Genomic DNA, 25398 nt, shown 5'->3' with positions numbered 1-25398 from the left:
GTCCTTCTTCCCCTTTCTCTCAATCTTGTGCCCTTCTGAGAGAACTTCCATGGGTATCAACTCCCACTGACCTCTGCCAGCCCACCTTTAGCCTCGGGGATGGAGAGCATGTAACCACTGCTTAGATGCTTTCACCAGTGTCACTGGACCAAGCAGCTGCCCTCTCTACTCCATGCTTTCCCAGATGATCTATGCAGCACAAGCCTGGCTGCATCAGAAGAGGTGCATAGCCATGCTCTTCTAGCATGAGTTCAGCCTACCCAAACATATCCAGCACCCCTCCTTCCTCTTATGAAATTACTTTTCTCAATACTTAACGGGAGGAATGTTGAGAAATTATCTTCCCCTCTGTCCTGCAGACTTTATAGCAGTAGCTAGCAGGGAGTAGTTAGAGCTTTCTGGCAATTAGGGATTTTCAGCATCTGTGTGCATGTTTCCAAGGAGCCTATTTCTTGAATACCCAAGTGTTCATCAAGAGCTCAGGCAAGAGGAAGTCTGAGACTGATCTGAATGCTTTAACTGGTAGCCACCTGCTCAGCAGTGAGTACTCCACATTGACCAGGAACACAGTGATTTAGATCTCAAATGCAAGGGAATCCTGGCTGACAGCAGCAGATCTGGCTTGACAGCAGGTTCCACATGGAAGCGTTCAGCTGGGCTGGGCCTTTCTGTTTTAAAGCTGACATGTGGAGCTAATTCTGCTTGTTGCACCTGAGTAAGAAGCACCCAGATTCTGTGGCAATGGGAGCTATTCACAAAGTGGACAGTAATGTCTTAGGGCCAGATTCTGCCACTCTTTCCCAAAGTGCTTCTGTTGCCTGTGAACACTGACCTTGAAAGCAACAGCAGTGAGAATTACACTTGAATGAGAGAGTTAGATTGAAACTTTGACATTATTCTTTGGGTTTTAAAAGATGGGTTTGAGCCGTACAAGTAGCCTCACTCCATGTCCAGTAGCTCAGGGCTAAATTTCTTCCCTCTCTCCAGGTTTTTGAGCTGGCTGGACATTTCCCAGCTGTTGCAGGCTAATTTGCAAAGCTAGCCAGGTGAAACACTGTATTCAAGGCTTATATTTTGCTAATGTGGTGGCAGAGTATTTCCCACATCTCGTAAATACCGCTAGCTACGATAAAGGGGTGAGTGGAGACAGCAGTACTGAAGCAGCTCCACTCTTAGTCACAGGGCCAGGTTTGCACTGGCATAGAGTGGGTGGCAGAATTTGGCCTGGGTTGTGTAAACACCAAGATGTGTATATGTTTCCTGCTTCAGGTAATAATGTGCTAAGTTACTACTTTATGCACAGAGGTATGGAAACCTTTTTTTATGTTTTTCCCTCCCTCCCTCCTCTTTCCGTTCTATGATCCAGACACCACTAACTGTATGGAGTTGATGACTGGCAGACTTTCCAAATGTGGTAAGAACTTCCTTCCCTTCTGCCTTTTCACCTTCCCCAGCCCCTGCTGAGCAACATAATAATGCGCCGTCCTGTCCTGTTGCACCTCCTGCCCTCCCCTATCCCTGCTCCCCCACGCTCTTTTCGAGACTCCCCACCCCGTAACAACCCACTATGTCTTTCACTCACCTGGAGGACACAAGCACATATCCCTTTTTCTGTTCCTCCCCATCCATGCACAGATGCACAGGCTCCACCACAGCTTTTCCCTTCATAGCACAAATGTTTGGTGTTGCACTTGAGGTACCCTCTCTCACTGTAACCCAGGCCAGTGATTTTCTTTTTTGTTCCCGATTTTTTTCCTCTTTTCTTTACTTGCTGCTGTTGATTCATGATTCTGCAGTCCCTTTTCTGCAGTGAAGCTGAATGCTGCCCTGCTGGCTGCTGTCTCCCTTGGTTTCCTGCTATTTGTTGAGACAGGAATGAATGCAGTGTTATTTAACTCCATTTTGCATCCACCCCCTTCTTCCTCAGATATCCTTGGGGTATGACCCTTCTAAATTCTCCATAAGACACACTGCATATTATGTCAGACACTTGGCTAGAGTAAACTGTCATAGTTCCACTCTGGACTTGGGGAAAGATATTGTGTCTCCAGCTGGAGGAGCAGTTAACCTCCTGAAGATTTGGAATTTTGCTAGGAATAAGGAAAAAATGTTTCCCGCAAAACATTCAGCTCAGCTTGCTTGGGCTTACATGAATTTTGTTTAACTTGTCCCTAGCCTTCCCTCCCCTCTCTGCACACGTGGACTGTATTCTTTCTTTCATTACTTGTGCCTCTACTCACTGCTCCAAATACACCAGTGGAAATACCTAAATACTAAGAGAGATGTTTATGTCTTTTTATGCGTGTCTTGTACAAAAAGAATCTTTATGAGAGAATTCTGGTCTCTTTAGATTTCTATTCTGGTATCTAGGTTGAGTTCAGATGTCTCTGTGAAAGGGAAGACAAGATGTTAGGGAAGTGTTCACTAAGCTGGTGCTGCTCTCCAGCTGGACCTGCAGCTGCCACACTATCTCTTTGTTAACTGAAAAAAGTTGTTCTGGAGTCTGTAACCATAAGGGGAAGTTGTCATGGTGGAGATAATACCAGGTTTATGCATGTATAACTGAGGCAGAATTTGGCCTGTTTCCTGTATTTCAGGTAATCTCTTTCCCCTAAATTGCAGCTCTGCTGGTGGGAGATTTTCCTTTGCTCTGAAAGTTCATTTGATTTCTTAGGTGATTTCTCTGATCTCATGAAGACTATTTCAGACCTTCAGCTTCTTGAAGGCACCAGACAGCAAATCCCTCTTCTTCCTCAAGTCTTTGTTTCTTGCCTGGGATCTGGCATTCACATCATACAAAAATACTGAAATGCTGATTCTGCTGATTGCTTGCAGATAATTTCGCTATAGAGCTAACCACCCTGCGTTCTTTAGACAGAGCATCACTGCTCACTCACAGTTCATGCAGGCCCTCCAGCTGTCACCTTGTCAGCAGCAATCCAGCAAGGGACAAAGAGGACGAGGTGAAGGCCAGCAGGGAGGCTGTTTTGTGGCAGCTACAGCACAGACAGAAGAGAGAGAGAGAGAGAGAGAGAGAAAAGAGACAGGATGGCCTATAGCAGTTTAATGGAGCTGCTTCCTTTAAATCACTTTCCTGTTGGTGAACTCACAAACAGTGTAAGCAGCGGTGACTGCACCCTGCTGAATTCCACCCTCATGTATGAGTGAAGAGTTGAACCTTCTGCTGGAGCTCACCCATGGTTTAGACAGGGGAGTGAAATGGAATTATGTGAGCATTTTGCCTATTTTTGGCAAACCATTCCCTGTGGTTCTGAAGATGAGAAACCCCTGTGACATTGACACAATGTTCATCTAGTAATAACAAATAATGTATGAAAAACTGTATTCTCTGAGGGTTTTGACCCCATTGTTCCATTCTGACAGTGAGCACAAGAGGTCATTCTTGCAAAAAGAGTTAATATTGTAGCAGGAAGTGCTAATCAGGTTCCTTAGGCCTTGCTCAGCCCTGTGAAAGCTCTGGTGGAAATGAGGAACGTGTTTTCACCCACTCTAAATCACTGACTGCTATAATTAACAGCAAGGCAAATTTGTTTAGTCCTTTAAATGTTATCTTATCTTCTGCTAGCAGTGGTCCTCAGTCTGAGAAGCGATTTTGCATACAGCCACTGGCATTGAGAAACACCTTAATGTTGAACTGCAGAGGTTTGTCATAGGAGTTGCCAATGTCCGAATGACACAACTGCTGCTGTATCAACCCTACCTGTGCAAACTAAAAAACTGCTGCCAACTTGTAGTATTTCACAACAGAAGAAAAGAATTTGGCTCATAATAAATTGAAATGCGTGCTGGGGTGAAATATTTTATTTTACGTTTCCGTCCATCTCAGCAGGGGAATGGGTATTGCTGTTGTCAGAAAGACTAAATTGGTTTCCATGAAGTCTGTTCATAAGATTAAATTTACCTTGTAAAAATTAAAATATTTACATATAAAATGCAGCTGTAACCTGAAAAAATCTACATGAGTGATACTTTAGCTGATCTATTCCTGTATGTATTCTCAGCCAAATCAGTTTAGTGACAAATAAGCTTTACCACTTTATGTGCTGTCGTTAAGCCTTATAAAAGCAGCACAGCTGTAAAAGGACAAGCTGGATTCTGTTTCTTTTGAAGCAGGATTGAGAGAAGTGTTCATTACCATCTAATCTGGTATTTATGTCTATCTCACTGAAGAATAGGTTGTATAATTAAGGTTCTAATAGGTTCTGCAAAGCCTTTACATTGAAAATAAAAACAAAGATAATACATAAACTGAAAAGTTCTCCAGCTTCAACCACAAAGCTGGGAATCAGAAAGCAGGTATCATTCATTGTGTTCTGAACACATTGGATCTGGAGCCATTGATACACATCACACAGAAGCCCATGGTGCCATTTCAATAGTCCTTGGTCAGGAAAGAGCCTCTCTTCACAAACTTTGGTGACTTCAAGTCTTTCATGTAGTGAGCTGAGAATTTCTATGGGTGATGGGTTTCATGGTAGGGCTGGTATACAGCCTTTGATAGCACTCTTCCCAGCCATTCCCAGTTTTTTGGAGTCCTTGGTAAGTATGTTTTGCCAAGGTGCTGGCTGCTGACAGGAAGCTCTGAAAAGCCTGCCTTATCCTCCACTTTACTTCCGAGAGTAACCCAGGAGGACTGTAAACTTCCCAGTCTTCACTCTGCCACTGAGAATTAATTTTACTTCTAAGTAAGGCAATCTTTGCTTGTTATTCTCCCTCTCTGACGATTCTGAAGAGTCTTTGGTTACATCAGTGGCACTTCCATGGAAAGGGTGATGATAAGAGGAAGAGCAGGTTAGAATGAATAGCTAGTGCAGCTCCAGTCCAATCATGCTGTCACATTAGGCACTGCACAACTCCTGCAAATTCTTGGACCATAACCCTGTGCAGGCTGGAAAGAAGGTCTTGTGATTGCTTTTAAACATTTATCTTGTATTGCTGCTTACAGCTGTAAACCTGGATTCCTGGCACCAGAGTTAAACAAAAGGTTTTTTGGTTCCTTGGGGGTGCCAGTTCTATCACCAAAATGATCTGATCAAATCAGAAGCATAGCAAATCCACTTGCCTTTCATATCTCACCAATGTATGTTTCTCAGATTTTTTGCTCCCAGTGTTTAGGACTTGACATTTTTCCTATTCAGAGCTGTCTGATCTTGCTGGCCATGGCCAGTCATCCTCTGCACACAGAGAACCATGCTGCAGTAAAGGTTTCTCTCTGTGGCTCCCAGCAATAACAGTTTGATTCATACAGACACAAGCCCATGCCAGTAGCATTCCAATCTACTTGAGAAGTTAGGAAACCTTTTGTAGTTTCAAACTGGTTACATCACATTTGGGTTGCACTTGTAGCCTGCAGCTTTGTGAGCGCTCATTTAGAGTCTGTTTAGTAACAGCAGCAAATACCTGGACTTGGTGTTCTCGGAAGTGATCCTGACCCATATTGGCATTAATTAGAGTAATCCTGCTTCTGAAAGTAGCTGTTTGATGGCAGAGGAGGTTGGTGATTTGCAGCCAAAAGGTTGCAACTGTTGGCAGAAATATTGGTGTCAAAACCTGCAGGAAAAAACATAGGCTGCCCTCCCAGCTGAAAGGCTCTTGTCAGCACTAGAACAATGGGGTTTTATCAATATGCCTGAAAAATGTGCTGCCTCCTGGTTTTTCTGAGCATGGCTGACTTTTCAGTTCAAGTTGTGACCCAGCTGAGAGACAAAAGGAAGAAGACCCACCTGAGAGATCACATATTCATTCAAAATGGGTGGATTGCAACAAGTAAGATGAGTCAGTAGTTCTAAGAGTTCCAGCCAGGTTTCCCAGTTATCCCTGCCCATTCTCTCAGTATCCTTTGCTGTCCAAAGGAATGACTGAATCCCTACATACTGTAGTTGTATGTCTTCAGTCTAGTGTTGTGTTGGGGAGACATTTTTTTCCAATTCATGCCTCATGTTTTTGCACTGTGGAAGAAGGTAGCCACAAAAAAGGCAACTTGGCACTAAAAGTTAATCCAGATGTATTGAACTATTTGATTAATGTCAGATCCTATTTTTGGCAGCTATGTTTAGATTTTTACTACGCAGTACAAGATCTTTTCCTCTTTCTCTGTAATAATATCTAATACAGAAAACACAGTATCTCACTCTTAATTAAAGGATGACAGTGCTTTATTTATGATAGCCAATGTTCCAGGAAGCTATATGGAAATGCTTGCTTGCTAAGCTAACTTTAAGATGGCCTTCCCAGAAGATTAAATCATATTTTGAAGTGATTTATTCAGTGGAAATGAGGAAGCAGCATTTCACCAGCATGCACAGGTCATCCATCTCCTTAGGAAAAGGTTGAAGAATTTGAAACCTGCCTATCATAATATGTGAACATACATCTGTCAGGAAAGATCAAAATTATATTACTAAGTGCCAATACTTTTCTGACATTTTCATAGGCAAAAAAGATAGGAATAAAGCTGCAGAAATCTCTAAGAGAATGGGTAGTAACAATACTGTCATTTGCTGTGGCTTTATAGGTGTGGGTTCATCAGTTTCCCCTCTCACCACACACTTGTGGTGAGATCTGTGTAAAAGGACAGGCAGATACAAAAAATTTGTGGGCTTAGACATTTACCAGCCAATTTGCCAGAAGAACATGACTCCACAACACAATCTGGCATCTCTTCATCCCACTATCCTTGCCTGCTCTTTCAGTGCCACCAGCTGTCCAAATGAATGTATGATTCCCTCCTCTCCATCATCATGTCTCCTTTTTTGAATGTTATGTGGAGGTGCTGGATTGGCCATCAGTAAGAGACACATTTAGTTTCTGACTCCTCACTCATACCTTAGCTCTACAGGAGGCAGCAGCAAGGAAATGGCCTCATCCCTTGTGGGCTTTGCTGCCTGTGTTCACCATTCCCTAACTCATTATTCCAGAGCTACCTGTCTCAGTAATACTGTGAGGAGCAGCTGAACTGTATCTCAGCTTCTCTGTGTGTTTATGAGAGTGGGAGAAAAAATGTGCAAGATAGAGAATGGCCATCTGCATGCTAGACACAAATACTGGGCCACCCTCCTGCAGAGGAGATGGGATGTTTTAGGAGATTAAGAGCAAGGATGGGCAATAGAGCATTTAAGTGTCAAGTTGGTTGTTCAGGTCTGCTCAGGTGAGTAGCAACTGGAAGTTCCCCCCTGCTGGCATGGAAAGTCACCTTTCCCAGCTGCAGTTCAGGTTTCCTGAACTGGTTTCCAACTGGAGTTGTTCCCTGGACTTTCTGTCAGTAGTTAGTGAGCTGGGTGATGCATCCGTCTGACTGGGATTTGTACAGTGCCCAGGCTGGGGCCCCTTCAGTCTGGAGGGAGACTTCTACATGGTACTGCAACTAAACGAAGAGGGATGGGCCACTTTATCTTTCTGTCATCCCTTTCACTCCATATACTCAGTATGACTGAGCTCTATAGTTTAAGTCATTTGTTTCTGAAGGCAGAAGGGACTCTGCCAACAGAAACCAAGAAAACAGACAAAAAAAATGCCTCGTCTTAACAAAGAGGGCTAGGACTCTATAACAGCAAAATGGATTTGAAAGGAAATGGATTATCACCCACTGAGGAGTGTTTTAATGCTTTACTTGAAAGAAGTTGGATTTTTGTTACCTGGTTCACTGAAACCACAGCTGCTATCAAAACAGAGCAACCTAGGGATGAAAAAGATGAAGGCTAAAGACTGAGTATAGGAGGAAAAACCTGAGTAGCACTAGAGGCAAGCAAAAGACAATTAGGAAGGATGTGAAAGCAACAGGGGAAGTAAGTCAGTTTGAGAAAAGGTGTCTCTCCCCACTGGGGACACATGTTTTCCAATTCACTTTCTCCCAAAGCCCAAGATATATATGCAGAAACACCAAAATACCTCATGCTATACAGAAAAAAAGGTAGAGGATAATCCCACAGATGGCATTGTTTTGTGCAACTTTTCTGTTCAGCACCACAAGGATTATTGCATTAACAGTACATAGACTTGATAGAGATGGTTTCACAGGAGAAGGAAGTGCCTCAGGGTTTGCTTCTTCGAAGTCAATGGGAATGTTGCTATTTGCTTCAAAGAAAAGAGGTCCAAGTCCTTATCTGACTGTCTTAAAAATGTTACAAAACAGCAGACTTTAATCAGTAACTGAAGCCTCCAGGCTTGTCCTGAAGCTGCTTGTTCACCACCTCCTGTTCCATGTTCTGTGGAGGGCTCTGAGGGTCTTTACAAGGTCAGAGCAGCATCTTTGCAAGGTGCATCCTTTTCTGGTGTCACTTGTGGTGCCTGGAGTGATTCCCCTTATTTTCTCCTTCCTCTCTTACCTGGCTGCTCCAGTTTCACTTGGCTTCTCAAAGTAGTGACACCACTGGGTCTAGGTCAGTGTCAGACAGGCTCCCTAAGAACAGCAGATGAAGTACTGAGGACTGTGAATGTTGATACAAACTGCCTGCCCAGCTTCCTTCTATGTTTTTGTGTCTATCTCTAGCCCTGTTTCGTCCTTTTAGTGCTTGCTGTATTCAAATCCATTCACAGTTTTGACTTCTTTCATAATATTTGGATGTGACAGTGCTGCACACAGGTGCCCCAAGCCAGGTCCTTCTCCATAAATAAATTTCTCTCAGCACCCCTTCAATACATGACCCTTTCATAAGCTTCAGTGCTTGTTTTCAGACCCATTCCCTTTCCCAGTCTTGCAGCAAACAGCTCCTTGGTCTAACTCAAAACTGCACATATCCATCTGCTCCTAACAGACATAAACCTAATGCTCTGAGCCTCCCCTCCTGCCTCTGATCCTTCTCTCGGTTTCTCACCCTTTCTACCCTTTACACTTTCTTTGCTGTGTGCTGATGAACATTTGATCTCAAGGGGAAAGAAGACCTTAGTCTGTGCATGAAACACCAGGGATGTTCTGAAGAATCACTGAGCCAAACCTTCATCCCTGTCCAGAGGAAATGGGATGTCATCTCACTTTCTGAAATAAGAAAGGCAGCCTTTCTGAGGCCCCCTGATGGACTTACAGGTGTAAGAGCCTATGACACATCTTGCACTGAATGCTAGGCATGGAAGATTGCTGCAAAACCTATTCTAATCCATCATCGCCTGCATTTTCGACTCTTGTTTTACTGGATTTATACCTCAAAGGGAACTGAGAACTAACAGGAGCAACACCCTGCACCATTTTCATGCTTCCAGGATAGCTGACCTGTTCTTGTGTATCTGCAGAGTAAAAGTGTGAGGACTCCTTGTCTATCCAAAGAGCAATGTGAACACCAGCCCAGCATCATTTTTTCCTTGACTGCCAGGACAGGAGGGCATTATTACCTACTATTTAATTACAAGTACAAAAGGCAAAGGAAGGAAAGGGTTAGTGAAATGGCCTATTTCCGTTTTCAGTAGCTCTCTAAACATCCCTAAGGATTTTCTTACCTCCCATTAAAATTTTAACTGAAAATGCTGATTGTAAGGAATCCAGTAGTGATACAGGCAAAGAAAAGTAGACTGTTAAATACTTTTGCTGCAATAAATCTCCAGGCACTTGAAAGCCAGTAGGGCATGGGGAGGAGAAAGGGTGGATGAAACATGGGCTGCATATTTTAGTAGGATGACTAAAAATCCTGTATCAGGACTCAGCAAACACAAGATGTATAATTTCTAAAGTGTTTTATTGCTCCATTCTTGCAAGTTGTACTTTTGTCACTATTCCTGTCTATATGAAAACAAAAAACTTTACCAATTGCTGCAGAGCCCTGCTTACTCTGCCCTCATCTTTCCCCCTAAGCTTGTTGAATAAGCTGCTCAGCTGAATAACTAGAGATATTCCTCTACTCTTTTCTCCCAACCCAGCAGTCTTTTCCTCTCCAGCATTTTTTTCAGTGCTCTTTTTCATTCTCTCTGCTGAATCCATTTGCTTATGAAGATGAGGGGTCCAAAGCCACCCGAGAGCCAGATCTGCCCACATTCCTGCATTCAAGGCTGAGTGTTTGCTTTCTTTTTTCTCTTTTCATTGAAAAATGGTATTCACCTTAAAGAACTATAAATTAGTCTGAGTAGATAAAAATGAGTCTGCACAAATCATGTACCCACAGACCTAAAACAGTTTTAGGGAAGCTTAGGGAAATCTCTGATGTAGAAGTCATAGATGTGGAACAGATATCCCTTTCCCCAAGCATTTGCATGCATGTGGAAGGGAGCAGGTAGAGCTCAGGGAGGCCTTAGCCCAAAGTGATTGAGTTTAGTGAAAGCCTTTCTCTTCTTAGTCAGAAATTGAGGTATGTGCTTTGCCTGGTTGGTCGTTTGTGCCCATCACTAAGGCTTCAGTCAGTTGAGTGAATGATGCCCTTCCAGAAACTCACATGGCCTACTGCTTTTAGCTGTAGTGTAACTGAGTGACAGAACCAGGGCAAGCAGAACATTAACCACAAAGCAGCAGGCACAGGAAGTCAAGGAATGAATTAGATTAATAAGATTCTTCACTGTATTTGCCAGCCATTTGACTTTTCTCAATGCCTGTTAACAAGCAGGGGAAAGCAGCTACTACCTGGTTAGCATAGGGCAGGAAAAAAAGAGTAACATACTCAGTTTTGCAGAGCACAAATACTATGTATTTCCTCTTTCTCTGGGTAAGACAATGATGTCTGTCTAGCACTTTCCATTAGAGAATAAGAAAGTACTCAACAAGCTCTTCAGTTGAATTGCTGTGTGCAGAAAGTAATTGCCTGCTGTAGTTACTGGGTTGCTTATCTTTGGAAATAAAGCGAAGGGAAATACATCATGACCAAGTCACTGGTCATAATGTATTTCCCTTCACTTTAATTCACTTTAATTAGACACTGGTGGAAGCGTCCTCTGCTATGAGGAAGCCCTTTGCTCCTGACAGAATATCCCCATTTTGGGGATGAAAGGTTCCCCTGTTGACAGCATCATACCACAATGGAAGGCAGATACAAGGGGTCTGTTTCCTTTGAGGAGCTGGAGATAGAAATTATTTGAATTTGATGGAATGGTAGATCCAACAGTCCCAATATTGAGAAAACTGTCATGGAGTTTTAATGATCATGACCAGGCATCTCCTCCATGGTGTACATCAGATAAAAAACACCTTCAGTATCCACGTGAAAAGTGTTTATTGTGACCCCTTGAATGTTTGATAAAGATAAATCCCCCAATCCAAGAAAATTATAGGGGACTAGAAATTCCCAGAAGGCTACCTCTCCAGAAGTAGCTGGTCCCTTTCCCTCAGTAGCACCCCAGAACCTTTCCTCGGGTATGACCTTCCACACCCTCTAACACAGAAGTAGATTAAGAGCATATGACCATGCTGCCTGGAGGCCCACATGGCACGAAAGGCTGTATTCATGTGCCCAGTCCTTGTTAACACTGCAGCCTGATCAAGGGGCTGGCTTAAGGAGATGTCTGTTCCAGCAACACACAGCTTTACCTTCCTCTCTGGCTCCTAACTGCACTGGAATGCATGTCAGTGCCATGGAGGCTGGCATGTGGAGAGAGCATAAATTCAGGACAACGAGGTGGTAGGTCTTGACCCTGGCAGGTCCCAGAAACAGGCAGATGTATAACAGCCTGCTTCCACATTCAGCATCATCTTCATTTCCAGGTACTTGTTTAGGGAGGATCTGAAGGTACTTAGAAACCTGCAAATGCAAACCACAGACCACACATGCAGATGGCAACACTCATCTCAGCCATAGCTCACTTTCCAAATGATGCTTCCCTGGGACCACTCAGGTGCTTCAGGCTTAGTCATGACAGAGTGGCAAGGAGAAACTCAGAATGAAATAAAATATGAGCAAGGAAAGTCTAATGCCTGGTGTAGACAGAGAGTTTAGCAAGACTGCAAAGTAAAGCATCAATGGGCAGCCACATGGAAATATTCAGTGTTTGTAACAGCAGGAGTAGGATGGGGTTTACCTGTGTCCAGCATTACAGTTACTGACGTTTCCATGTTGAGTGGCCAAGTGAATCCTAGTAATGGACTGACCTGTTTCAGTCACATGGTACTGTGTCTCCCTGCCGGGTGAGACAGCGATGCTTCCCCAATCGGGAAAAAACTAGGACCTTCCCCCCAGGTGCTTTATGGTCCCAGGTTCTTTATTTCTGTAGGTGTCCCATCCTAAACACTCTTCCTCTTCCTGCTCATTGTCTTCATCCCCCACACACCCCCACGCACATGGCTCTGGATCTCCTCATCATGTTCTTCTCGTTAAAAACCCCATTGTTCATTTGTTTGTTTGTTCTCTCTCTTTCTCTCCTCTTTTTCTCTCTCTTTCCCTCTTGTTTTTTTTTTTTTTCCTTCTTTCTTTCTTTCTTTCTTTCTTTTTTTGTCTCCTCTGTTTTGTGTACCCAGGCAGCCCATTGAGTAACTTCTTTGACGTAATTAAACAACTTTTTTCAGACGAGAAGAACGGGCAGGTGAGCCATCCCCCCGGCACGCCAACCAAGCATAGCGCAAACAGCAAGCGGAGCGATTCCGGTTCTAATGACTATGGGTCTAGAGGAGACAATAAGTACCCTGCTGGCAAAGACAAGGCAAAGATGGTCTCATCAGTCGGCCTACAAGACCAACCTTAAATAAACACATAAAAAATTAAATAACTTAGAGAAAAAAAAACAAACAAAAAAAACAAAACAAAAAAACAAAACAAAAAGAAAAAAGCAAGAAAGAATGAAAGAATATTCCTTAGCAAGCTAGCCTCTAAACTAGAAGGATGTATATACCTTGCCACAACAGTACAAAACTGTCTATAGACAAATTTTGTATGAAGGAATGACTGTATATATATACATATATATATTTATATATGATATATAATATATATCTCAGAAACAAACACAAAAACAAACGAATGAAAGAATGAAAAGAAAAGAAAGAAAAGAAAAGAAAAGGTAGCACAGATGACAAACCCAGTTCACCAGATCTTGGGTTGTGGTTTTTTTCAATTGTTTTTTTTTCCTCCCTTTTTTTGAATGTTTCGCTTTTTTTCTCCTTCCTGATTTTTTGGTTTTTTGGATTTATTTTTTTTTTTTGTTTTTTGGTTTTGTTTTGGTTTTTTTTTTGTTTTCTTTTGTTTTGTTTCTTGTTCTGTTCATGCTCTCTCTGTGTTTCTGACGACACCACTTGTTTCCGCTCTGCTACCAGGAATTATCCCGAAAAGTTAACATGTCAGCCACGGCTTCACCTTCTGTGCTCTGCGGACACTTGTTGACGGAAGGCAACCGATGTAGACTGTCCAAGGACCAGTCCTGTTTGAGGTTCCCAGCCTCCCCTCTCCCTTCAGGAAGTGGGCCTCTCCCCCACTTCTCCCCAAACACCTCCCCAGTGCACGCCTGTTTTTTTTTCTCCCCTCTCTTTTTCTTTTTTGGCGCTCCACAAAAGAGATCTGCTCAGTTATGGGATTGCAGAGTCTGGGCTCAAAGGAGGTTGCAAATTGTTGGAGTGAATTATTTACCCTTGGCAACTTCTGTCCGCGCAGGTGAACGCAGCCCGGAGAGGGAGGGTGTGGGGAAGGAGACGGGTGTAGCGGGAGCGCAGTGTTCCATGAATCCAGAGCGCGTTCTCATCAGAAACCAGCCAGGAGCAACTCAAAACTAAGCGTTGAACCAAGACAATATTGGGGAGCTTCATCACGGGATTTTTTTATCTTTTTTTTTTTTTTTTTTTTCTCCCCACCACCTTTTCCTTTTCTTTTGCCCCCTTTTTTTATATATACATGTATATATGTGTGTATATTTATGTATAAATATACATACATACATATATATACACACACAAACTAATTGGTTTTTTTTATACTGTATCATTTTGCTTTTTAACCTGCTGGAAGGGGAAAGGAGTAAACATAGGAGGGAGAGGGGGTTCAATGAATAAACACATACAAACAAAACATTAAAACTTAGGGAAAAGGCAACTTCTGGTAGCAAAGAAGAGGGACAAGACTCTGCCAAGGACTGTCTCTCCCATCACCAGGCACAGTTGCCACTGCTGCTACTGCTGCTCCTCCTTCGACACCTTCCTCCCCATCTATCAACTCCCTGCCACTGTGCCACCGTGCTGGGACCTTCTTCAACCAGCTGGATCCTCCACCACACCCTGCATTTAGAGGCAATTGTTGTGTTGCTAGTGCTGCATTGATATCAGTATTATTATTTCTTTAAGTTACCAGTTTCATTTGTTGGCTTGGGTGATTTTTTTCTTAAAAAAAAAGGAAAAAAGAACAAAAAAAAAAGAAAAAAAAAAAAAAGAAGATGAAGAGGAGGAAGAAAAGAGACTTATACTGGGTTTTATTTCCTCTGTGTGTATGTGTGTGTGTGTGCAAAATCACTGGCACTTAGTTCATCAGAGCAAGACAAGGTGGAGTCAGGGCAATGGGAGACTTAATCACGAAGCTACTGTAAACTTTAAAATTTACTGCAAGATATTTTTATAAAGTTTTAGTTTTGGTTTTGGTTGTTTATTTTTTTTTTTTCCTGAAGGGGAGGAGGGTGGGATTGGGTGGATGGGGACCTTTTTTTGTGTTTCAGTTCTTAGGTCTTGGTTATTTATATATACATATATATATATTTAAAAAAATAAGCTGTTAGATATATCTTCTGTTTAATAACTGTGTAGAGGCAACATTGATTCTTATTTATTTTGCAGAGGAGGGGGGAAAAAAGACACAGAAACCTTTTAAGTGTTCATTTTGTGACTTTGAGAAAGAAGAATTGCCGCCTTTTTTCCTCCTCCTCAAGAGTTATGTGACCAAGTGTAACTTATTCTGGCCCAAGCTCAAAGGTTAAACACAAAAAAAACGTGGTTTTACGCGTGGAAGACAAAACACAGTGAGAAGTATTTCTTGACTGAGATTTTAAGAATGTAGGCTTAGCATTAGTGTTCAGCTCTTTTATGACCTTCGATTGCTGCTCGTTGGGTTCCTATGGGTGTATGTTGTATCGCAAGATTATTTTTTTTTTAATGATAATGTTGGATGAGTTCTTTTTTGTTGTTGTTGTCGTTGTTGGTTTTTTTAATCATTTTTTTCCCCCTTCTTGGACCAGTTTTACTTGTACATAGGTTTGAAGATTAAAAAGAATTTTTAAAGACACAACTGGGGCAAAGACCTTTGACTTCTGCCCTGTTTCCCCATTCCCCCAAATGGGAGGGATTTATTTTAATTTTTTTTTTTTAATTATTTATTTATTTATTTATTTTCCCTATTCTTAAACTTTTCTCTCTCGTATTGCTGTGTGCATGTCAGACACCAGGGGGTGATGGCTGGGGAGGGGGGGAGGCAAGGGTGCAGGAGAGGGGGGCAGTTTTAATTGCATGACATTGCTGTAAATTAGTCTCTTTTGCTTTCGTTGTCTTTCCTGCCTCTGCCCTCTCTCTACTTCTCCTCCAAGCTCCCCTCCCATCACCCCCGTCCTTCTTTTCCCTCTTTTCTCTTCCCTTGTGTATAGATTTTGATGCTTCTGTTACATTGTACCTCTACAAAAGGCTGGGATTTCAATACAAGATAATAATAATAATTTAAAAATACCTATATCAGCAAAACCCATGTGGTACAAGCAGGAAGGGGATTACCTACACAAGATATAAGAATAAATGAAAGCAATACCTCTTGTTATCCTTCCTATTTTGTACTTTGAAGACACACACGCGCGCACACACACATATACAGACACAAACTGACATTATTTAATGGTTTGAAATGGACAAAAAAATCTGATGTATCCCTTGTTAAATAACTGTGAGCAACTTTAGTTCAAAAACCAATAAATTCATTCAGTAAAGATACCAGCTGTTGAGTGTCCTGTTTATGTCCATGAAAACAAACTTCTGGCCAGTGCCAGAGCCGGTAAGTACCGTGGCACGGCCTCCTGCACCAGAGGAGCTGAAGATGGCAGCTGAAGGAAAGCAACGTCCTCCTGGCCATGGAACTAACACCAGCGTCCAAGGAGCAAGGACAGCTCAACCCTGTAGGCCTGGCTTTCCACAGTAACATGTTCCAAAAGCTTAATCCACGTTTCAGAGCAATCGCAGGCCCCGAGGTCTGGTGTGGAATGGAAACCACTGTACCAAAAACTGTGACTGCTTGTGATTGTTCTCCTCTCTAACCTGAGCTTCTCGCGTTGCTTCCAGATTTAGCTATAGGAAGGATTTCTGCACCATCCCTGCCTGAAACACTCAGTCACATACATTTGAAAAAGCTGCTCAGGTACGTCCCTGGCACGTGTGGGTCTGGGGTTTGTTGCTGGTTGTTTGGACAGTCCATGTGGCTGCTGGCTTGTCACACCTCACTTTCTGTTTCTTCCCTCTGGGCTTGTCACTACAGCCAGCAGTTTCCCTCCTGGGCTCAGAGCTGGCTGGCACATTCCCAGGAAAAGCGGGTGCTTCCCACATGGCCGGGGAGAGTGTGGCAGGCCCGGGCTCAGAGCAGGGCTGCGGCGCTAGGCCTGAGCATGCCCCGGCCTGGCGCTCACCATGGCCCCGCCACTCCAGACGTGTCCCCGTCGTGGACCTCCTCGGGTGCCCCCTCTGGAGCTGCCCCAGCCAGGCCAGGCAGGGTTTCCCACCAAGGGAGGCCGTGAGGGGAGGGAAGGCAGGAGGAGATGTTCTGGAAGGTTCTGTGGTGCCGCCTCAGCCTCAGGGGTGCTCTGGTGAGGGTGGCTAGGGAGCCTCCAGGCAGCACCCAGGCAGCAGCCATACCAAACACACTCTTATCTAGGAAAAAATAGAGTGTTTGTAGGGTCTTGGGGAATTCAACTGTCTGCTAAAACCAGAGGGGAGTGGAGGAACTGAGAAAGATGAAAAGATGAGGAGAATCACAAGTGCTGCAGGATCTGGTCTCTGTAATGCTGGAAACCCAGAACTGGGAAGTAGCTGTATATAATTTGCATCTCTGTAAGTGAAAGGATGTGCTGGGCTGCAGTTTAAGGGGAAATGGGATTTAAGGGCACTGTGGCAGCAGCAGGTGTATGCTGCCTCTTTTTCTTTTCACTCTCTCTGTACTCTCTTCAGCAGTGTTCTATGAACTGTTCATGTCTCCAGTACTATGCACAGTTAGCATCCCCAGTACTGCTAATTATGGTCTTCAAAAGCTATAAGAAGAAAATGATTTTGCCAAGTGGAGGACCTCATGCTTAGGGCCTGCCCACATTTATTTTTTTCCTTTTTTTGGCCATGTTATAACACAGTCCCTTGCTGCATGGTGTCATATTACCATCTGTAGTGCATAGAAGCACATGGCTGTGCTTCTGACCAAACTGAGTTTATATTTAAACTGTTGTCCACAAAACAACCTTCTTATTTTATAACTTAAATCTGAGAGCAAGTAGTAAATGTAGCTGGGGATTTTGGTCTGCCTCTGTGACAGAGGTAGTTGGATTGTCTCTGCTGCCAGGTGGTGCTACTGTCCTCGTCCAAACCCAGGTGATGGCTGGTGAGATGCTGTGAGCTGTGCCACGTGCACTTCATTAGCTGAGGTTCTGAGCTCTGTAGCTCTTTGGTTCTCTTGGAGAGCTCAGCTCTTTGGACTCAGTAGCTGTGAGAAATGACACTCACTTTTAAAATCATAAAGGTTTATTAAACCTTAAATACAACAAAAGACTGAATAAGGACCAGGAGCATGGAACTAAACCACCATGTGTTCATTTACACAATGTCTACTCTGCTTTTTATACCCTTGGCCTCTCCCAAAGTCTTGTCAGTCACCTCCTCTGCTGTCCATTGGTGGGGATCACTTTCTTACCACTTGGTTGAAGGCCAGGTGTTGCCTTGCTGCGCCTCCTGGTAACCAGCTTGTCCTCTCCAAATACGCAACAGTGACAGCAATATTAGGGGAAGGGAAAAAGAATACGGGGAGGACATACCAAAATAATGTAACTATAAATTTATAGAACTTCTCTTAACATACACATAATATTCATCCCTTAATTGTGAGGGCAAACCATCGCATTACACATCCATTACAGTAGCTAAAAAAATTTAAAGTTCATCTCGTTTCCTCTGGGTGAAGCAAAGCAGCGTAGGACCTTCCAGGAGTAAACTGAAGACAAGGAAAGTGTGTAATACTCCAGCTGGCATTTTCTGTTTGTCTGTTTTGCAAGTGGATGTTAGTTTAGATATGCATGAAAAATGTGTTTGTGCTTAAGGTGAACGGTTGTAATTGAGCCAGTACCTGACACGTGCTATAAAGAGCGATAGATGGTGTATATGCATCAAATGAGCAGCTGAGCCCATCATCAGGACGGTAAATCTCATTGCCACATGTCAGTCTAGGGGCTGAGAAAGAGGTTAGTTGTGTTGGAGACCACTAATGCGAATTGTCCAAGCTTTGCAAACAATGTGTGACAATTTCCTCGGTAGTCAGGCTGGCTTTAATGAAAGTGATCGGATGCAAACGACTGAGCTCTAATGGCTCTCACTGGGCATAGGCAAAACCAGCCTTTGTAAAGACAATTGAACTGCGTGAGGCCTCCAGGCCGTGCTAATTCCCTGCCTTCTGTTGGGAGGTATGCCTTCTTTCCTGGTGATTCAGACAGTTCATTTAACCCATCAGGCTCGGACATTTCCTTAAACACCGCAGCAGAATGCCCACAGGGATTGTGTTCTGTAGGGAAGTCTGCAGGACTGGTCCCCCTGCCTTTGCTTCATTTCAGCTCTATAGAACCATTGTATGTGCGCTCCTCTTAGAAGGGCAGAGTGTTTTGGTGAGGAAGAGATTTAGCTCTGAGTTTCTTATTATAGAAAACAACAGGGAGGGAAGAGAGACACTTGTCTAAAAACTGGAAAGTATCTTAGTTCTTTGTTGTACCCTTTAATCTTCTTATTTTATTTAAAACCACTTCAACAGCTGCAGCTCCTGCTTAATTTGGAGAACAAAACCGTAGTAGTTCAACTGTCTGGGGATACTTGAGGCCACAAGTGGAAGGGAAACCCACACTGAGGGCAAGTCCTTTTTTCTTCTAAATGCACAATTTATTGTGGGGGTTATTTTTAGTGCTGTAATCTCACTGAGTGCTGCTGAGAGAAACTGTGCCAGGCAGGCTTTGAAGGGCTTGAGAAATGGGATTTCCTGTTCCACCGGCTCAGCGCTGACTCTTGCCATTGTCAGGAGCTATTATCGCCTCCTCGCAGCCAAAGGAGATAACACAGCCTCAAGGTCGGGGGAGACACAAGCCTTCATCAACGGCATTAGCAGAAGGAAGAGTTTGCTTGCAGCCAGGGTGGGTGTTTCTGGTGTAGCCAGGGACAGCCTGCTGTAGCCGGGCAGAGAGGTCCTCCCGTGGATCACAAAGCCACACAGCGACCGAGGCTGAAGGGACGTGCTTAGAACAGGCTGTTCCTTGCTGTGCCCCTCTGCGTCCTTCAAGGTGGGCACTGAACAACATCCCTGGGCAGCGTGTTCCAGAAACAGCTGCCCGGGAGAGGAGAGAAATTTATTTCTCTTCTCCACAGCTTCTCGTTGACCTGCTCTTTGTTGTACCTTTTGTGCTTCTGCAAAGTGTTCTCTCTTATGTGGGCGTTCCTGAATCTTGGAGGCAGTACTGGCCCAGCCCTGGGAATCAGACACATTTCTCTCCATGCTGTCCAGAAAAGAAGGAAAACAGGTTGGTCTAGGGAAGTAGCAAGTCTTGGTATAGGAAGCACTTAAATGTTCTAGAAGAACTCTCAGAAAAAAGCAGCGGTGTTTACTGTAAGGTCTCATGGGCTCTTGGAAAGTATTCACATTGAGGCAGTGGCTTCAAATTGCAGTGTCTGTTCTGGATAGTTCCTCTGTGGGACATCCTTGTTCTCAGAGGAAAATCAGATTTCAGAATGGATGAAAATAAGCTGAAAGAAGGCAGTCTTGACTCACACTTGAGTTACCTGGAATTAGATTCCAGGGTTATGCTGTTTGTGAAAACTGCCTTGGTCAAGTCTTGTTATTTATGAGATGCACAGCTTGGGATAGTGATTTCTCTCCTGTGTGAAGCAAATTACTTCTATAGCCCTGGTCTGGTTTATTGAGTTGTGCTGCTCAAAATGAGGTGCAAGGATGTATCAGGGAATGTATTGGAGCTACTTTCATTAGGGATGCTTTGAGGATATGTGCAAAGCCATTTGTAGGACTAGGTAACAGCTGGAATCCTGGATGAAACCTCCCTTCACTTTATGGGAATCCTTATGAACTCCAGTTCAAACAGGGTTCCTGATCTAATCTTGTGCTTGTCCTGATCCAGACTTTTGTGCGGTGTAGGAAGTTGTTTATCTTTGCCCAAGAGCCTTCGGTTTTAGCACCAAGTTGCACAATAAGAATAGAAATGGGTATGAGGTAGGTAGAACTTGTGTTTACAGATGAGCTTAAAAAAAAAAAAAAGGCCTTGGGACTAAACTGGCTATGTGCAGTTTTAATTAAGTTTGATGCATTAGCTCTAGCTTTTATCCTGTTGCTAGCCTGTGGGGCTTGTTTTTGCCTAGTGACCCAAACAAGGGCCAGCTGCAGCCATTGACTTTAGAAAATAATAGTTCTAAAAGCTGTTCTGACAGATATATTTGGAAGTGTGTGGACTGTGGGTTCATATAGAGGTGTGGAAGCAGATACTGATTCAGTTTCAGTGGAGTTGCACTACAAATTTTTTTTGGCAAAAGGGTTTAAAGAGGAGGGCCCGAAAGAATGTTAGCTAGAATGAGGAGTACGGCTGCCAAAGGATCTCATTTGGGAAAGGGGAACAAAGGGCTTTTGTCACCTTAACATGTATTGCCCTGTAATGGGAATGGCTCACTACTTGTTGAGCAATGTGTGTAGCTGAGTTTGGTCTCTGGTTCATTGTCCCCAGGCTGTTAATGTGCAGTTCCTGCTTGCATTTGCCTGCTCCATTTCTGGGCGAGAGGGACAGAGTCAGCCAGAACACAAAGCAGCACTGGCCCGTCCAACATGAGAGCTTTACCACGGCCCCCGAGGTGCGACTGGGTAGAACCAAGTGCTGTGGGGTCACTTGGAAGTACAAACTGTGTGTTTTGCGTGGATTTTGCACAAACATAAACTTCCCAGTCTGCCTGTTGCTTCCACAGCTGCTGCTGCTCCGCTTTCCACAACAGAGTGGTGGAGAAACATTTTGTAGTACGCAAAAATCCTGTGGAGAGACAGAATATGGTATCACCCAGTACATGCTGTGTGAGGTGAGGAGGCAGTTGTGCTACAGAGCGTTTGTGCTGGGCCTTGTGCAGTGCCCTGCTGATTATCTGGTGTGGAGAACAATGTCTAGAACACAGGCCCTTCCTCAGAGAGGACAGGACAGCTAAGACTTGTCTTTTCTCTGCTTCCCAGAGACTTTTACAAGCTGTGTCATGTGCCAGCTGTCAGTGGTGCTGTGCAGAGGCAGGAGAGGAGGAGAGAGGGGTGGATATTCCTCTCTCCAGCCTACGTAGCTTCCATGTAGCTTTGCAGAGACGTGGCAGCATTCACTTGGTCACAACTAAACCTCTGAATCTGCAGAAGGGGAAGGACCAGACACAGCCCTGTCCTGCTCAAAGGGAAAGGTCAAGTAGAGCCCACTGCCACAGGAGCCTGGACAGATAAATACTGTGGCACATTTTTGAGGCGTGTCTCAATAGCACACGAAAACCAAGAGTTTGTTCTGGTAGCTGCAGCAAGGGACGAGCTTTCCCCACATAGGTGTGACAGACAAGGAGAAGGAAAAGTGGTTATCTGTTTTGCATTTAATTCAGACTCAGGAACTGAGATGAAGAGCAGTTCAGTGATTCTCTCAAAGGAACTCAGTGGCTTGGGCTGAAATCTGAATCCAGATCCTAACCTGGCAACAGTAAATTCCAGTGACTAGTTTGTCTGCAGACCTTCTTGGGGGCCTGTCCCCAAAGACAGGATCTGTCATTTCTCAGCACATCACTTTAGCTCTTTCAGATACAAAGGCTACATTTCTATCTTTGTTAATGACAGGAAAGTTATTTTGGCATGTCTTCTCTTTCTTGAGGGATAGCACCAAGATCCAGTGTGGTATCTGCCAACTGAGACTGCAGAGGAGCTCTGGATCATGCAGACAAGTGCAGGTGGGCACTTGTTTCAAGCAGCGAAACAAGTGCCCACCTTTTGGAAGCTAGAGTCACACAATTTGTGATTTGTGTGTGATTCTGAGCTCTCTGTCCCTTTGTCTACAGGGACTTTTATGACTTTTATGACTTTTATGTCTGTTCTTATGAGGGCTCTTTGACAACAACTAACATGGGAGCACAGACTGCAATTTTTTTCTTACTTGGGAAAATTAGGGGTTCATTTACAGACTCTTTCTCCCCTTCCAATAGTTGCTTGTTTCTGCAAAACTTGTGAAAACTTTCTATTTGAATGAAAACACCTACCTGTCTTCCAGGCTGATTGAAATCAGGCAGCAGTTCAAAAATTTGGGCTAGGCAAGAAAAAGGGACAGGCAGATAGAGTCTTGCTTAAGCTTAATTCATTTTTTGATCCCTGGCTTTAAAAAGAGCCCATGTTTTTAATTCTCGGGCCAGAAGACGTTCACTGCAAAATAAAGCAGTGCTGTTATGAAGTACCTGAGCTCTTTATCTGAGAAGCACCTGGATCAGAAATGAATGTTAATCCAGTAATAACAGATAATTAAACAGTTCTAATGGGGGCTTTAATCTCTCTTCTCCAGATGTAGTTTTGCTTTTGGACTTCATCAGGGAGATGATGATGGAGCACAGAGGGCTTCTAATCCAATCAAAATTCCTTAATGGATTGGAGTATTTGTTGTGCTTTCACATTTCAGCAGTGGTTACACCACAAGATTAACTTCGTTCACAGGGTTGGTATCTTGTTACTAAATTCAATGTGCTGGTTTGATGCAGGCAGAGGAAAGGTGGGAGGGCAGGATACAAATGTGTCCTGTATCTCTGTGCTGCACAGAATTGCTTGGAACCAGGCTTTGGGATTCAGGTGACACCCTGCAGTCTTCTGGTGCCTCAGTGCTGACTTTGTGTGAGCTTGAATTTATCTGCCTTAAGCCCTGAACTCCAGTAGTGGCTTTGTAGTTGAAAATCTGCTGTAGAAGTAGATTTATGTGTCCAGCTGGGAACTGTGTGGCTGCTTTCTTTTGCCCTACAGGTTGTGTAGGTTCTTCCCAAGTGTCTTGGCTTCAAATTGAAATTTCTGTTTGCCAGCAGGATGCTGACAAATGCTGGCTTGCAGTGCCTGGCTACCTTCCTGCTGTCCACTTCCTAATGTCATCCTCTGGGAGTGAAATGAGGGACTCCACACACAAACTTTTTTGGGTCAGTAGGTGCAAATTCAAGGGCGGGGAGGGGAAAAAAGCTTTTTTTGCTCTTCTGCAGACCATGTCACTGGTATAATGATGAATCACCAATGATGTTATTGAGGACTTGATGCACATCTTGTTTTAATATTTGCTCAAAACTACCCATCCTCACATGCTGGGTCTGTGATGCTCTGATCACATCACAGCATCTGCTCTGTAGATTTCACTTAAGCCAGTTCAAATCACTTTTAAACAGGTAAGATTATTCAAATATATGTATTATTATTTCTTTTCTCTCAAAAATGTTCCTAAAGTACCTGGAGTTCTCACAGGATACAGCTGTGGGTACAGCAGTGGGTACAGCTGATCTTCAGCCACAATTTGTCTTCAGCTTCTTGTATTTACTCCTGCAAAGACAGGTTTTATAGACACAAGGATTCAAATTAACCTTTTTAAATTTTCAAGTGTCAGTAAACCTGGCTGAAAAGAATTCTTTCTGTTACAGGTTTTACATAGATTTCAGGTAAATATATATTGGGTTACCCAATGTCACTTTCCTGTTCTGGATTTTTTTTTTTAAATAGAGCCAAGTACAGGGTTCTCCTTATGAATAAAAGTAAATTGTTTAGTGGGATTAATTTCTGTATTAAGAGCTATTTCATTGTCTATTGACATGAGAGAGGCAGCTCTTCTACCTAAGTTTGCATGCTTAAGAACAGAAAGAAGATTCCTTGAGATGATTTTGGGAATTAATCCTATGGAAATCAGATTTTCGTGTTTGATACTTTGTTAAGTGCAATTAAGAGGAGGGAAACAAGTAATTTTGGAAATTTCATCTACTTGGAATTAGGGCTGTCAAGTGAAGGCCTTTCCTAAAGGGATTCAGTGCACACACAAAAGATCAGAACAGGACTCTGTAACTACCTTGTCCTTGCAGGCTTGGATGAGTCTGTGGTGCTGGAGAGCTGTGCAGCCTTTCTTCTCTTTCCCAGGCTGGGGATTCACCTCCAACTCCTGCACTGGCATTAAAGCCTTTTGGGGGGAACCCTGGAGTACTCCATTAGTTCAGAGTGGGAGTTAAATTAGTGGCTGGGGCCCAGGACCAGTTTGTTTTCCCTGTTTAGGTTTCCTTTCGAAGTCCTTGAGGGCAGTACTTGCTTCAGGGCAGGTGTCTTCTAAGCCTTACTGATGTCAAGTCGAAACAGTGGTTTCACAGAAGCTGAAATCCTCTGTGAGGTGGCATTTGCCCTTTCTGTATCTGAGCTGATGTTGCAGAGGGTTGCTCTCCACTGAGCACAAAGCCTGTCTAGCCCAGGCTCTTTCTACTTTTTCTTTTGAATTATCCCAGAGACCATTAAAAGGAAGAGGAGGAGGTTTATGTGAAGGACCCTGCACCACTTTGTGAGAGAATGTGAGCTGCATTGGTGGTGTGTGGGAAAGTGCCAGAGCATTTTAATACCTCCTTTTTAGAAATAATGAAAATAATTAGCAGATGACAACATAAAAACAAGATTAGCTAGTGCTGGTTCTTTGGTTTGTTTTGTTTTGTTTTTTTGGCTAGACAAAGCTCTCTGAGTGTTCTCTCATCTGAGTGCTTTGCCACAATTTCTGTTTTCTCCAAGTCACATGCTAACCTAGCTTTGAAAAGTCTTATTGTTCATATCAGCTGTCACAACCAGAACAGCTCTGTCCATGAAAAGAACAGAGACCCCATTAGGACATTGAGGGTTTTCTGCCAGCTGTTTGATGTTTTTCTCATGTTATATCATCAGTTCAGTTGGAAAGATTTCACTGTACTACATGCAGCTTATTGTGTAAAGATACCAGATATGTCTTGAAATCCTTCAGGTACTAGGTTTATATTCAGGCATTGGTACTGGCACAGCATAGATAACACAACCACACTGGACCCTGTGCTGTGACCACTGACAGCCACTGGGCAACAGAACTACATTTAAACTGCCTGGGGTTGCCATTTGTGCTACAGGCACAAACATTGCTTTCATTTGTTTAGTAGGCTTGAACAGAACAAAACAACAACCTACTCCTCTGTCTGCAGTTTAGATAATGGAAGAGTATTTCTAGATTTGAGTTCTTTCTTGTTAACAGCTGAAATGGTGAGCTAAG

At 43.4% G+C, this 25398-nt stretch overlaps 1 protein-coding gene and 1 long non-coding RNA gene across 21 annotated transcripts in view; both read left to right on the top strand.

The window, feature by feature from the left end:
• Positions 1-14282, top strand: part of BRSK2 (BR serine/threonine kinase 2) — a 302009-nt gene extending 287727 nt beyond the window's left edge. For 4 of the 20 annotated variants that reach the window (XM_086895630.1, XM_086895621.1, XM_086895624.1 and 1 more), the window contains 3 exons: positions 1367-1414; positions 12434-12450; positions 13178-14282. In XM_086895630.1, the coding sequence (XP_086751756.1) occupies positions 1367-1414; positions 12434-12450; positions 13178-13630 (518 nt within the window). In that variant the 3' untranslated portion in view covers positions 13631-14282. Of the gene's footprint in view, positions 1-1366; positions 1415-8889; positions 8966-12385; positions 12650-13177 lie in introns of those variants that run through there. The other 16 variants (XM_023928934.2, XM_086895620.1, XM_023928931.2 and 13 more) reach the window with 8 other exon arrangements.
• Positions 14283-15904: 1622 nt separating this feature from the next.
• LOC147652513 (uncharacterized) lies at positions 15905-20314 on the top strand. The gene is made up of 2 exons (XR_015288682.1): positions 15905-16068; positions 16160-20314. It is a non-coding gene; the product is annotated as an uncharacterized LOC147652513 (long non-coding RNA).
• Positions 20315-25398: the final 5084 nt, after the last annotated feature.

This window comes from Cyanistes caeruleus, chromosome 6, assembly GCF_971803275.1.
Source record: "Cyanistes caeruleus chromosome 6, bCyaCae1.hap1.1, whole genome shotgun sequence".
NCBI classification, from domain to species: Eukaryota; Metazoa; Chordata; class Aves; order Passeriformes; family Paridae; genus Cyanistes; species Cyanistes caeruleus.
Note: the sequence above shows the minus strand (reverse complement) of the source record. Positions and strands in the feature narration are given on the sequence as shown.